This window comes from Nicotiana sylvestris, chromosome 9, assembly GCF_000393655.2.
Source record: "Nicotiana sylvestris chromosome 9, ASM39365v2, whole genome shotgun sequence".
NCBI classification, from domain to species: Eukaryota; Viridiplantae; Streptophyta; class Magnoliopsida; order Solanales; family Solanaceae; genus Nicotiana; species Nicotiana sylvestris.
The window spans coordinates 178,289,886-178,303,554 of NC_091065.1; the positions used below are offsets into that span (position 1 = coordinate 178,289,886).

General features: G+C 36.0%; 2 protein-coding genes across 2 annotated transcripts; one reads left to right on the forward strand and one right to left on the reverse strand.

Moving 5' to 3' along the window:
• Positions 1-2,450: 2,450 nt before the first annotated feature.
• LOC104246387 (probable glutathione S-transferase) lies at positions 2,451-3,999 on the reverse strand. Its single transcript, XM_009802196.1, has 2 exons — positions 3,676-3,999; positions 2,451-2,795 (listed from the first exon to the last, which is right to left on the reverse strand). The coding sequence occupies exons 1-2, from the start codon at positions 3,997-3,999 to the stop codon at positions 2,451-2,453; spliced, it is 669 nt and encodes a 222-aa protein (XP_009800498.1).
• Positions 4,000-8,891: 4,892 nt separating this feature from the next.
• LOC104246386 (protein ALTERED XYLOGLUCAN 9-like) lies at positions 8,892-10,010 on the forward strand. Its single transcript, XM_009802195.2, has one exon. The coding sequence runs from the start codon at positions 8,892-8,894 to the stop codon at positions 10,008-10,010; it is 1,119 nt and encodes a 372-aa protein (XP_009800497.1).
• Positions 10,011-13,669: the final 3,659 nt, after the last annotated feature.

A 13,669-nucleotide genomic window follows, 5' to 3' on the forward strand; every position in this document is an offset into this window, starting at 1 on the left:
ATTCGAGTTTGAGTTTTCAAAAGATATTTGTTTGTTTGGATTGGATGTTGTTGTACAGAATTGAGAATTCTCTCTACGTCTCTCTCTATTTCTCAATCCCAAATTTCCTAGTAATGTAGCTCAAGTCTGACCTTCTCTTATCGGTTGATTTGGTGTACTAATGTAGATTAAGCTAACCTAATCTTATGGATTATTTTACACGAATAGTCAGTCGAATTCACTTTTATTTTTTCTAGCCGATATATATAGATTATATATTGATTATACATAATTATACACATATTATACATACTATATATCCATGTGCGTTTTTTTGGTATAAGTGGTCGGGAAGACAACTATTTAGGCTAATTCTTCACCTACTATTATGCTAGTGTCAGATTCAAAATTCATTGGGCTTCAAGATGTAGACGAACTTTAGCAGTTAACTTGGGAGAAATTAAAAAATAGTCAAATTTACAAGTGGTCATTCAAAAATAGCCACAGTTTCAAAAGTAATCAAAATTTAGCCACTTTTCATGTAAAGATAAATCTGAACGAAAACACTGTTCAAAATCCGAAAAATACTCCAGCGTAATATATTGGAATTCCAGCATAAGTATACTGGAACTCCAGTATATTATAATAGAGTTCCAGCATAAGTATACTGGAACTCCAACATAATATACCAGTCCAGTATAATATACTGAAAGTTCATACATATGTATATTATGCTGGAACTTTTTGCGTGTTAGAGTTCCAGCATAATATGCTGGAAGTTCATACACAGGTGCACCGATCTCCACTATATTATGCTGGACCGGTCCTTGTTACATCAAAATAGTGGCTATTTTTCAATGACTTTACAAACACTGGCTATTTTTGAATGACCAGTCCGAAAACTGGCTAGCCCATACTATTTTTACAGTTAACTTACCGAATATCCAGCACATCCAAAATTACGGACTTTACAGGCCCAAGAGGTTAATAAGAAGAATTAACTTAAAAGCCACCTACTTAAGCGCTAATAGCCGCGGATGTATGATATATATGTGTGTATAATCATTATATAATCTCCGTATACTGATTAGAAAAAGTAAACATTGAATTCAATAGGCTATTTATGTAAAATAAGCTAACAATAGTTAATTATGTAAATTACTGTGTCGCCAAAATTTTATAAAAATTGCACGGGGCGCCCTATTTGGTCGCCCCCATTTAACCTATACCCATATTTTTAAAATTATTTAATTTATACCTTAATTTTTACAACTTCAAATGCCTCCTTATTCCTGTTACCTGTGCGCTCCTTTCTTTGTTAGTCTCTTAGAACATCTTGTTTTTAGTAATGTGATACTTCGCTTCATCATTTGTATTTGTGCAGATGCTTACATCACAATGCTTGGGGTGAACTGCTTTTCTCTATGTTTTTCACGTTTATTGTTTCCAAAATTTATGATTTAGATAATGTTGGCAATCTGATTATTTTATAGTAGTAATACACTATGAAAGAATAATGTGATTATTTATCTAGTATGTTAGAAAGCTTTTTCAAAAACTTCATCTTACATAGTGCTGAAGTTTTTACAAATGAACTAAATAATTTCAGCATATTCTGCTGAAGTTTTTGAAAAAGTTTTATGACAAAACTAATAAATCCAGGACAAAAAAACTTCAGCTTATTTAGTGCTGAAGTTTTTACAAATGAACTAAATAACTTCAGCATCTTCTGCTAAAGTTTTTGAAAAAACTTTATGACAAAACTAATGAATCCGGGACAAAAAAACTTCAACTTATTTAGTACTGAAGTTTTTACAAATGAACTAAATAACTTCAGCATTTTCTGCTAAAGTTTTTGAAAAAGCTTTACGACAAAACTAATGAATGCAGGACAAAACTTCAGTTAAAACATGCTGAAGTTCAGCAAATAGAGAACAAAACTTCAGCTAGTAGAATATTTAAGTTCAGCAATTACAAACAACTTCAGGCCCGTCTACTAGAATGCTGAAGTTTTCGTGATTGTCTTTGCTACTTCAGGCCCGTATGCCTGAAGTTTACGCGAAAAGTGGGTACGCTTGCAATTTTTTTTGCAAAGCAGATATAAGTTAAAACGTGACTCAAAAAACGGGTATAAATACAAATTACTTTAATTACTTTGATGATTGATGGGAAATGTAAAACACGACCAGAAACCTCAAAAGAAGCCAAAACAAGAAAGAGAAGGAAAGCATTGATTATTTCACTTATTATTCTTTTCCATAGAAGGAAAAGCACCAGGATCACACACAGAACATAGAAACAAGGAAAAACCAAACAACATATATCGTTTATATCACAAATATTTATGTATCGGTTTTCTTTTAAACTATATAAATTTTAAAATCGATTACTGTCGTCAATATTGACCCTTTTAATAGCCGTAAAAGAGTCCTGAAAATAACCGATATGATCGAGCAGGATGACTTGCCAAGCTATTCAACGGCATGCATTTTCCTAAGCATGACAACAAACTCATAAACTTTTTTAGGGTCAGGAAAAACACCAGCAACACTCTCCCTCTTAAGGCATCTCTTTGTCCATGCATCAAATTTAGGACACTCTTTTTCAACCTTAAAACGTCCAAATTTTTCATAAGCATGGAACCAAGATGTCATGCTAATAGCTATGACATCAACATATCCAAAATTGTCTCCTCCAAAATAATCTTTGTCACCTAAAGCTCCTTCAAGTTTCTTCAAAATGTCAATGAAATCCTTCTTAGCAATCTCTAGTTCTTCTCCTTTGCTTCTCCATATAGCCATTCCTGCTTCATAAATCTGCACCTCATGCATGTGTTCACTTAGAAATAATACATACAACTTAATAATATAGGTGGTAGAGTCCGAAATTTATACAAGGGGATTCAAAAAAATACTAGAACGTCACATCTAGAATTTAAACCTATTATTTAGAGCAATTTTGAACCTCCCGTTTTCCACTTTACTAAAATATTTTCTTAGATTACAAGGATTCAACAATTTAAATATAATAAATGATTATTATCCCCTATTTACATAGTTTATTTTATGATATTGTTCGCTTTAGTTTGTTTTGGTTGTACTTGAACAAATTTATTTTTCTAAAGGCGTAATCATTTCTTATGAGGAACGTTATGCCACATTCAATATCTTGGCGCATTTCAGATGTTTGAAGGTCTGATGCCAGAAAATAATTTAGAAAATTCTTCTTTATCAATGCTATAATATAGCTAATTAGCTATATAGTAGACTATAGTAATAGCTAAATTACTGGCAATTATTTCATAACATATGACTCTTTTATTTACTTATTAACCCAAGAAACTCCTTGGTTGTATCAAGTTAATATGGAATATGATCCGTCTCTATATTCATGAGTTGAGATTCGAGTGAATAAACAACAATAAAGACTCCTCGATCGCAAGTTGAGGTTGCATGTATGAATTCCTACTACTAATATCGCTCCAATCCAAGCTCACCTCAGTCCAATATTATATAAAATAAAAAATAAAAAATAAAAAATAAAAATTAAAAGTATTAAGTATTTTCTATATATTCTACTGACATATATATAAATCTTTGTTAAGACATAAAATTCGTGTTTATAATCCTCATAACTTAGCAAACCAAACATATATTTAATTTAATTGGGCATTTATAGGAGGATTAGAAATTTAACCTTTTTGTCAATGAAGTCAGCCCAAAACCTTGCCCTTGAACGGCCATACGCACAAGAAGGAAGCAAAGTATTTTTGGTATTAGCAAACTTCTCATCAATATAATACACAATATTTGAGGACTCCACAATTGGCTTGCCACTGTCCAATAAAACAGGAACCTTTTGGTAAATAGGGTTTGATTTTAGAAGCAACTCACTCTTGCCTCCTAACAAATCTTCTTCTTGAGAATCAAAGGCTAAACCCTTCTCAGCTAATGCAATTTTTACCCTCATACAGAATGGACTCACCCAGAAATCTAATAGACGTAAATCTTCTTTTGCCATCCTTAAACTTCTATTTTATCCTTTTTTTTCCCTTTTCTGTTTGTTGTTGATGAAGGCAAGTAGTGAACTTATATAAATGCAAGAATTTGAGTTTCCAAAGCAAAATCTTGTTCCTTTGCCTCCTAAGAAGTCCTCGAGATATTCGTCCCTTTGTTGTTTATGTGTGTCATGATTCAAGAGGTGTATCACGGGTTTATAAATCAGATCATCTAAAAGCTAATTACAGATAGAATAAGTAGACTATAGTAGAGGCGAATCCAGGACTTGAATATGGTGGGTGTATATAAGCAAAGTGCTTAACCAGTGCTCTATCGAACTTTTAATTTTAAGGGTTTCAAGCAAAATATATGACCGTTTTTCAACATTTATATATTTATATAATTCAGAATATTTGTCGAAGTTAACAGGTTCGATAACTCCTCTAAAGTGGAGTACTTGTAATATGTAAAATATGATACGTAGTTAACATAAGTTACAATATATTAAACATTATATATATATATATATATATATATATATATTCTTTACACTTGGAGTATATATTCGTTACGTTATATAGCATTTGGACTATCTCATTAGTGAAAATTAAGTATCTGCGCCGGCAACAAAAGAGGTCCACTCATGATAAACTCATGCAAATATATTAAATTAACTCAGTGTTTATACTTCTGGGCAATTTCCGTCCCAAAATGATTTTGTCTCCCCTTTGATATCTTTATCTTTTTCTTTCCTTATAAATTTAATACGTAGCATCTGATGTCATGTATATAAGTTCCAAGAACATACTTTTCTCCGGCTGTATATATTGAACTCACCAAAGATGCATAGCTTAAGTGGCAAAAGAAATATTTTAAGATTTTAATGTTCAAAGGGCAACTATACACATAATAATTCCTATTTCTTTTGGTTTCTCTCTTAATTTTGCGATCAGTTATGAACAATTTGAAGTTATGTTTTAAAGCATGTTGCCAAAGTTTTGAAGCACATTGTCAGAATTTTAAAGCATGTTGCTAGAACTTATATAGTACCTTTAACGACCCCATCGGTTATTTCGCTTTTTAGATCTCCGTTTCCTAATTAAGACTCCCCGTATGTAATTTTACTGTTTTTATGATTTGCGGGGATGGTTAATTTGGGTTTGGAAGGGTCCGGGTTGAAATCGAAACACTTAGTTCCTTGATAATGACTTAAAATGGTTAAGTTTGACTTGAGTCAATATTTTGAGTAAACGACCTTGGAATTGGGAATTTGAAGGCTCCATTAAGTTCGTATGATGATTTTGGACTTGGGCGTGTGTTCGGATCGGATTTCAGATGACTCGGGGGCGTTTTAGTGCTTAATGATGAAAATTGGCGCATTGAAGGTTTTTAAGTTCTTTAAGTTTGGTTTGGAGTAGGTTTTGGTGTTATCGAGGTCCGTTTGGGATTCCGAGCCTGCAAATAATTCTGTATGGTGATTTAAGTTGCACGCCAAATTTGGTGTCTGGTAGGGTCTTTGCCTAAGATAACTAGTGGCAATGTTGTGTATTACTGTTTCGGTGGTCAGTGCAAGACTTATTTTACTAGCTTTCGCTTTGCATCTTTCTTCTAGATTTCATGTTCCTATTTTTTCGATGATTTCTATGGTGATACTAACATTGTTTCCCTTTTGTCTTTTTGTTTTCTTGAGCCGAAGGTCTTTCGGAAACAGCCTCTCTACCCCTTCGGGATAGGGGTAAGGTCTGCGTACACACTACCCTCCCCAGACCTCACTAGTGGGATTTTACTGGGTTGTTGTTGTTGTTGTTGCCAAATTTGGTGTCATTCTGAGTAGTCTAAGTATGATTCGGCGTGTTCGGAATAAGTTGAAAACTTGAAGTTCATAACTTGATCCAATTTAGTTTTCGGGTGTGATTCTTAGTTTGGATGTTGTTTTACTTATTTCGAGAGTTCGAGCAGGTCCGTATTATGGTTATAGCCTGTTAGTGCATTTAGACGGGGTCCTGGAGGGCTTGGGTGCATTTCGGGCCGCTCAAAGCTAAGTCAAAATCTGCTGGTGTGTTGTTCTGGTTTCCTTCTTCGCGAATGCGAAGGAACGCATGCGATCGCAAAGAGGAAATTAGGGACTGGGTGGTTTTGTGCTTTGCGTTCGCAGAGACTTGGCCGCATTCGCGAAGGATTGGGGCCAGTGGTCTTCGCGTTCGCGGGAGGCCTATCGTGTTCGCATAGAGTCGAGGGATTTTAATGTCGGTATTTAGACCTATTTTTCCCATTTCTCACTTGTGTGATCCAAATTTAGAGCTTCTTAGAGAGGGATTTTCATCAAGCATTATAAGGTGAGTAATTCCTACCTAATATAAGTTAAATACATAGATTTTGGGTAGATCCTTAACATGTAAATTGTAGAAATTTTTGGTTTAGTAGAAAAACCTAGATTTTGACAAAAATAAAATTTGACCACGAAATTGGTTATGGAATTAAGTGAAAATTATATATTTGAGTTCGTGAGGCTATGAATACTAATTATCTTCGAAAATTTCTGAAATTCGGGCACGTGGGCCCCGAGGCGAATTTTAAGAATCTACTAATTTGGATTGAAAAATTACTTTAATAGCTAAATTATGAACTTTTATCATATATTGATTAATTTATATAATATTTGGATAGTTTCAGATTGTTCGGCACTGACTTGAGGCTTTAGAGTGAATTTGTGGACCGAAAGTGAGTTTTGGAGCGAGGTAAGTCTCTTGCCTAACCTTGTAAAAGGGACTTATCCCCTTAGGTGTATTCTGTTGTGTATTTCTTATGCGGGGAGCTACGTACACACGAGGTGACGAGAGTCCGTGTGCAGCTAAATTCTATGATATTTCGGGGTAGACTTAGATCCACTTCATGCTTTTAATTGTACTGTTGTGATTATCTTGTGTATTGATTGTCTTGAATAGGGTTGAGACTAAGGATATAAAGTTGTGATTATCGATGTAGCCTTCTTATTTTGGGAAATTTGAGGAATAATTAATACCTATGAAAAATTCATGTCCTCTCCCGTCGCAAGTACTTTCGCGAGCGAGGTAAACTTACTACTCTTACGGGATCGGGTCGTTCACCTTGGTAGTACCACTACTCTTATGAGATCGGGCCATTCGCCTTGACAGTATCATATTCTTATGGGATCGGGTCGTTCACCTCGGCAGTAGTGAGTATCATTATTATTATGGGATCGGGTTGTTCGCCTCGGCAACTTCATGCTTAATAATCGAAATGGGTTCCATATTGAATAATTGAGTTAGTACCTCCACGGTCAGTTATGAGAGGTTGGTGATGTGTTACGGAATCCTGTTGTACTTATTGTAATTTCTTTTAATTGACTCATTGATGCATGTTGTTTGCTCACTATGTCTACTTTATGCTCTTTTATTGATATTATTGACCTCTAGTAAGTGTTAAGTCGACCCATCATCACTACTTTTTCGAAGTTAGACTAGATACTTACTGGTTACGTGTTGTTCTTCGTACTCATACTATACTTCTGCACTGATGTGCAGGTACTGAGACAAGTTCCACCAATGGTCACGCAGGCGCGTAGCCGATCGTTACGGAGACTTAGGCGTGAGCTGCTTGCTTTACTACGATGCACAACACCGGAGTCTCCTTCCATTTTATTTACTATTTCTGTCTATTACTTTCAGACGGTAGCTTTAGCAGTTTTGTATATTTCCTAGATTGCTCATGTACTTATGACGCCGGGTTTTGGGGATTTGTAACACTTTTGGTACTGTTGTACTAGTCACTTCTATAACAATAGACTATGTACTTATTATGATGACCTTGTTTAAAAAAACTTGTCATCCTTACGTGAAAGTTAGTGTAATTTAAAATATGTTAAAAAGGGATAAATAAATGGTAGTTCCGCTTGTGGGTTTGGCTAACGGTGGCGTTAGGTGCAGTCTCGACCTAGTACGAAATTGAATCGTGACAGTATCATACTTCAAAATTCTAGCTCGAGGATATTTTAGTAAAAATTTGTTGCCAGATCTGGCAACGTGCTTCAAAATTCTGACTTAGGGCTATTTGCCCATTAGGCCCAAATTACATTAAAAATAGCACGGTATAGCCAGTTTTCGGACTGGTCATTCAAAAATAGCCAGCGTTTAAGAAGTCAATGAAAAATAACCACTATTTTGCTGCAACAGAGACCGGTGCAACATAATATACTGGAGTTCGGTGCACCTGTGTATGAACTCCAGCATATTATGCTGGACCGATATACTTTGCTGACTCCAGTATAATATACTGGAGACTGGAGCACCGGTGCTCCAAACTCCAGTATATTATACTAGACAATTATACTTGCTGGAACTCCAGTATATTATGCTGGAGTTCTAGTGTACTTATGCTGGAACTTCATCATATTATGCTAGAGTTCCAACATACTTATCCTGGAATTTCAGTATGTTTAGAGTTTTGAACAGTATTTTCGGTCAGATTTATCAAAAGTGACTAAATTTCGATTACTTTTAAACTGGACTATTTTTGGAAGATCGTTTCTAAATGTGTATGGTTGAATTTCTCCCCAAATTACAAGGTACCTCCGTCCTTCCCCGAATAACAACCAGAATCCGAATTTCGACATTATTCTCCTTTTCTCTCTCACACAGTTACGCCATAGCCATCACCACCTCTACAATAATTTGCTTCCTTCATAATCCTCACCCTCTCAACTACCCTTTAACTTTCCTCACCCAATCCCCTCCCCCCCCCCCCCAAAAAAAAAGGAGAGAAAATCAATTGATTTTTTTCCTTAGTTCTCTTCAAGAAGATCCAAAATCTCATCATTCTTGAAATTTTAAGTCAAAGTTTCAATTTTTCAGATTTAACACCTTAATGGGTGTCATTTGAAATCAAGAAATTATCATGTTGGGTGCTGTCCAATTGGGACTATTTGCAGCAGGTGTTGTACTCTTTGTCCCTATGGGTATGGCTGGTTGGCACTTAAGCCGTAACAAGATGTTATTTTTCAGCTGTGCTCTTTTCATTACCCTCGCTGTTGGTGTTCATTTGGTACCTTACTTCCCTTCTGTTACTTCTTTCCTTAGCTCCAATAAATCAAGTTCAGTATTACCTTTAGAATTTACTGTAAAAAAGGATTCTTGTTTGTCTTTACTTCATCAAGTATCATTTGATTTTCAAGAATTGAATGAAAATGTGACTAACAGTGTGGAAAATAAGGGCAGTGGTAGAAAAATTGGTTCTTGGAATTGGGTTGAGTCTGAAATTGTTAATGAATGTGATTTTCAAGAATTGAGTAAGGCTGACGCTTCGGATTTGTTAAACGGGTCGTGGGTCGTTGTAGCGGGGGATTCACAGGCAAGGTTAATGGTGGTTTTTTTATTGGAGTTGATATTAGGGAGAAATGAGATGGAGGTGATAAGAGGGGATTTGTTTAAGAGGCATAGTGATTATAACATTTTTGTTGATGAGATTGGGATGAAGTTGGACTTTATGTGGGCGCCTTACGTGAGTAATTTGACTGATTTGATGCTCGGGTTTAAAGAAAAAAGGAGTTATCCCGATGTATTTGTGATGGGGGCAGGGTTATGGGATATGTTACATGTAAATAATGCATCTGATTATGGTGTTTCTTTAAAGTCTTTGAAGGATTCAGTAGTGTTGATGTTACCGGTTTCTTCGCCGTTTGTTAATGAGGGTGATGGAGCGAATGTGCTCCCGATTCGGACGCCCAACTTGTTCTGGTTAGGAATGCCTAAGTTGATACACTCAATGTTGAATACTGATGAGAAGAGGGAGAAGATGAGTGATGTAATGTGGCAAGCTTATAGTGATGAGCTTTACAGAAGTAAGCTGCTTCGACAATCTGGTGGCCCACTGTTTTTGCTCGACATACATTCCTTGAGTAATAATTGCGGAGCTCATTGCACGGATGATGGAATGCATTATCACGGGGCTGTCTATGAAGCCGCTGTACATATCATGTTAAATGGATTGCTTATAGAATCTAATCAGAAGCTATGATGGAGAAATTGTGGTTTTCTGTCAACTAAGTAACTCTGCGACACCCTTCCGCAATGGGAAAGGGCAATATGGTAATTGCTAGAGCTCATACTTCAATATTATCGGTGAATATTTTTTTGCCCCACGTCTTCTTTTGGCAACTGATACTTCAATAGAAAAAATTCTTTGATGGTAGTTCATATTCTTTTCCCCTTGTTCAATTGTATGATTACTGATACTCACACGAATTGTATTCTAGAGCAGGAGAAACCCCTCATATCTCATATCCGATTTTGATGTGATATTGTGAACATATGTAGAACAGATTAATGTTTCTGAAACATGTATAATATTTGAATATCCAATTAAATGATTGCACCTTTATATGGTCTTTTACTTGCTTTTGTATCAAGTTAATCTAATCTCTCCTGAAGTTAGTTAGATGTGATATGATAATAGCTCCTAATTTTTTCTGCCGTTCCAGTTAATTAAAAGGTCGATGGATTAAAATTAAATACTTCACAGACTTGCTATTTCAGTCCACATCTGTTGTTGATTTTGTTGTCGAGAAGTCTAGGATCGTATTCTACTAGAAATATGACCTGAAATTTAAGAGCTACATTTATTTTATGCTTTGGGTAGTTTAGAGATGTCACATCAGTTATTTTGGGGGGGGGGGTTGTTTTTTTTTTGGGGGGGGGGGGATACAAGAATCAGCTTGTCAACTTGTGAGTGAATGTACCCTTGGACTTCTTACATAGCATCTGTTGCAATTAAAGGGAGATAAGCTGCCAAAAAAAAAAAAAAAATAATAACTTAACCTCAATTTTGCTATTTTGGAGTCAAAGCTAGTTTTGTAAATATATTGGTAGTTGCACAGTCTAACTTGAGTGTCATATGATATGGGTCTTTTGCTTGTTTGGTGCTTGTACTTTGAAGTCTTTAGTCTTGCATTAGAATTTTGAACTTCTTCTCCTAAAAGTTTCCTTCTCTCCTGCTAATGTCCCTTTATTATCGAGTCATGTGATTCTATTAGTGTAGAATATGAACTGAAGCGGACATGTTAATATGTCTGCACCAGGCAAAGGACCTGCATACATCATTGCACTATAGGAAACTATTAGCGTGACGCACCCTAATCACATTTGACGCTCTTAGGTTATATCCATAAAACTCATAATCTCTTTCTTTGTTTTATCTAACTCTAAACGAATGTGTTTTGCGTCAGTCACTTTGTGGGGAATGCACATGTGCTGAGTCAACGTGTCTGGTTGTAAACCTCCAAGCTTGTTTGCTATGAATGTAAATGAACTTTGTCCTAGATTGCATTTGGAATTTACTTAGAAATAGTTACTTTTCAACTTTCTGTGGTGTGGAGGTGGCTATCTTGAATATGTACATTGTACTTTAGTTTGTTAGGAAGCTTGCATTGGGGACAAAATAAGAAAAAACACCATGGAAATCATATCTTTTGAGTACTTATTATGATGTATAAGAAGGGTGTAGAGTCATAGCTTAGTCCCTTGATCAACTGTGGAACTTACCCACGAGAAAGGGAAGTTGCAAACTAATCTTTCAACAGCATAAAACAGGCCAAAATACAATAGTATTGGGCAAAATAAGAAATTAGTTCATGTCATGATGATCTATGCGGAAGAACAGTTTCCTTGGCGAATCTTCTTGAGGATGAAAGAACAATTACCTTTCTCAGCTGTCATTAACGGAGAATGAATCATAATTCTAGTGAACCCTTAAACTCTGTGTGTTATTCGAAACAACAAGAAGAGGGATTATTGTCTTTTGTTGACCATTATGTTTAAATGGGGATCGGTGAGGTGATGGTTTAGTTTGAGATGGATAGGATAGACTGTCTACATTGCCACTAATGCATATATGTATGCTATATTTTACGGGTTCGAGCCGTGGAAGCAGCCACTAATGTTTGCATTAGGATAGACTGTCTATATTGCACCTTTACGGTGTGGCCTTTCTCGGATTCTGCATGAATGCGGGATGCTTTGTGCACCGGGCTGCCCTATAAAGTATCACTTTAGAAAAGCGTGTGATACACTTTTTTTGCTTCAAGCTCCAAGGACTTTATCATTTTTTTTTTGCGCTATTCGCTTTTAGAAACACCAATTAGTTCATAGGACAATAGCACTCCATATGGCCCAAAATGGTTGCTCTTACTGATAATAGACAGTGTCTTTTTCCTGCCTTTCCATTTAAATTAGAAAGATCGATGGATTAAATACTTCAAACACTTGCTTTTTCAGTCCAAAGTGATTTTTGTTGTCAAGAAGTCTAGGATCGTATTCTGCTGGAAATATAAGCTGAAATTTAAGTGCTACATTTATTTTTTGCTTTGGATAGTTTAGAGATGCCACATCAGTTGCTTTGTGGGTGGTGGGGGGTGGTGGAGGGTACCGCAATCAGCTTGTTGACTTGCATTTAAATGTACCCTTGGAGTTCTTACATAGCATCTATTGCAATTAAAGGGATCTAAGCTGCAAAAAAGAAAACTGCAATTTTGCTATTTTTGGAGTAAAAGCTAATTTTTCTTTTTGGTAGTTGTAAGGTCTAACTTGAGTGTCATATGGGTCTTTTGTATCTTTAGTGCTTGTACTTTGAATTTTGTAGTCTTGCCTTAGAATTTTGAACTTCGTCTCCTGAAAGCTTCCTACTCTCCTGGTAATGTCCCTTTATTGTCAAGTCTTGTGATATTTTTTTTTTGATAAAGTAACAGATATTATAAATGGCATCAAGAAGATGCAGAAATATAGATACAAAAGATTTGTTAGCGCCAGTACAAAGAGTTCTATTCTAATGTTAAAGAGCTAACAAAGTCCAAAAAGTTGTCAGGGGAGTTTACAGGTGTTAGGGTACTCCAACTTTACAAAAGTAAAAGATATTTAGCCTTAAGGGAGTGGTTTGGAGTTGCTATTCCATCAAAACATCTCCTATTCCTCTCATTCCAAATACACCAAAAAATACAAAGGGATTAGTTTCCAGATTTTCTTGATGGTTGTACCAACTTTCCAGCTGTTCCAGTTCAAAAAGGCTTCCTGTAAATTCACCCAGTCCATTCCAAAAAGAGACAAAAATATGTTCCATGGATCTGCTGAAACTGGGCAGTGAAGTAGAAGATGCCTGGTTGTTTCTTCATTTTGCATGCACATGTGGCATCTGTTTGTCAAGTGGAAAGATCTTCTAGCTAAGTTGTCTTGGGTCAAACATGCATCATAAAGTGCAATCCAACTGAAACAAATCACCTTTGGGGGTGCTTTTGTTCTCCATATGAGCTTCCAAGGCCAGTTGCCCACCATTTCATTCTTAGCACAATAGAATAAGCACCCTGATTTGACTGAGTATTGGCCATCTGGTTCTACCTCTCATCTCAAAGTGTCTGCTGCTTGGTCATTAGAGGTGATGCTTCCCAATCTAGCCATCAAGTTGAGTAACTCTTCAATTTCCCAGTCTTGCATGTTTCTTCTGAAGATTGGGTTCCAAGAGTTTCCTTCTCTGTAGTGGGAGATGAGGGAGTCCTGGTTGGTGGATATAAGGAATAGGTTGGGATATTCCTCCTGCAGTGATGTGGCACCAAGCCATTTATCCTTCCAGAATCTGATGTGCTGTCCATTCCCAAATCTGAAGCTGCAGTTTCTGGAGAACTCTTCCCA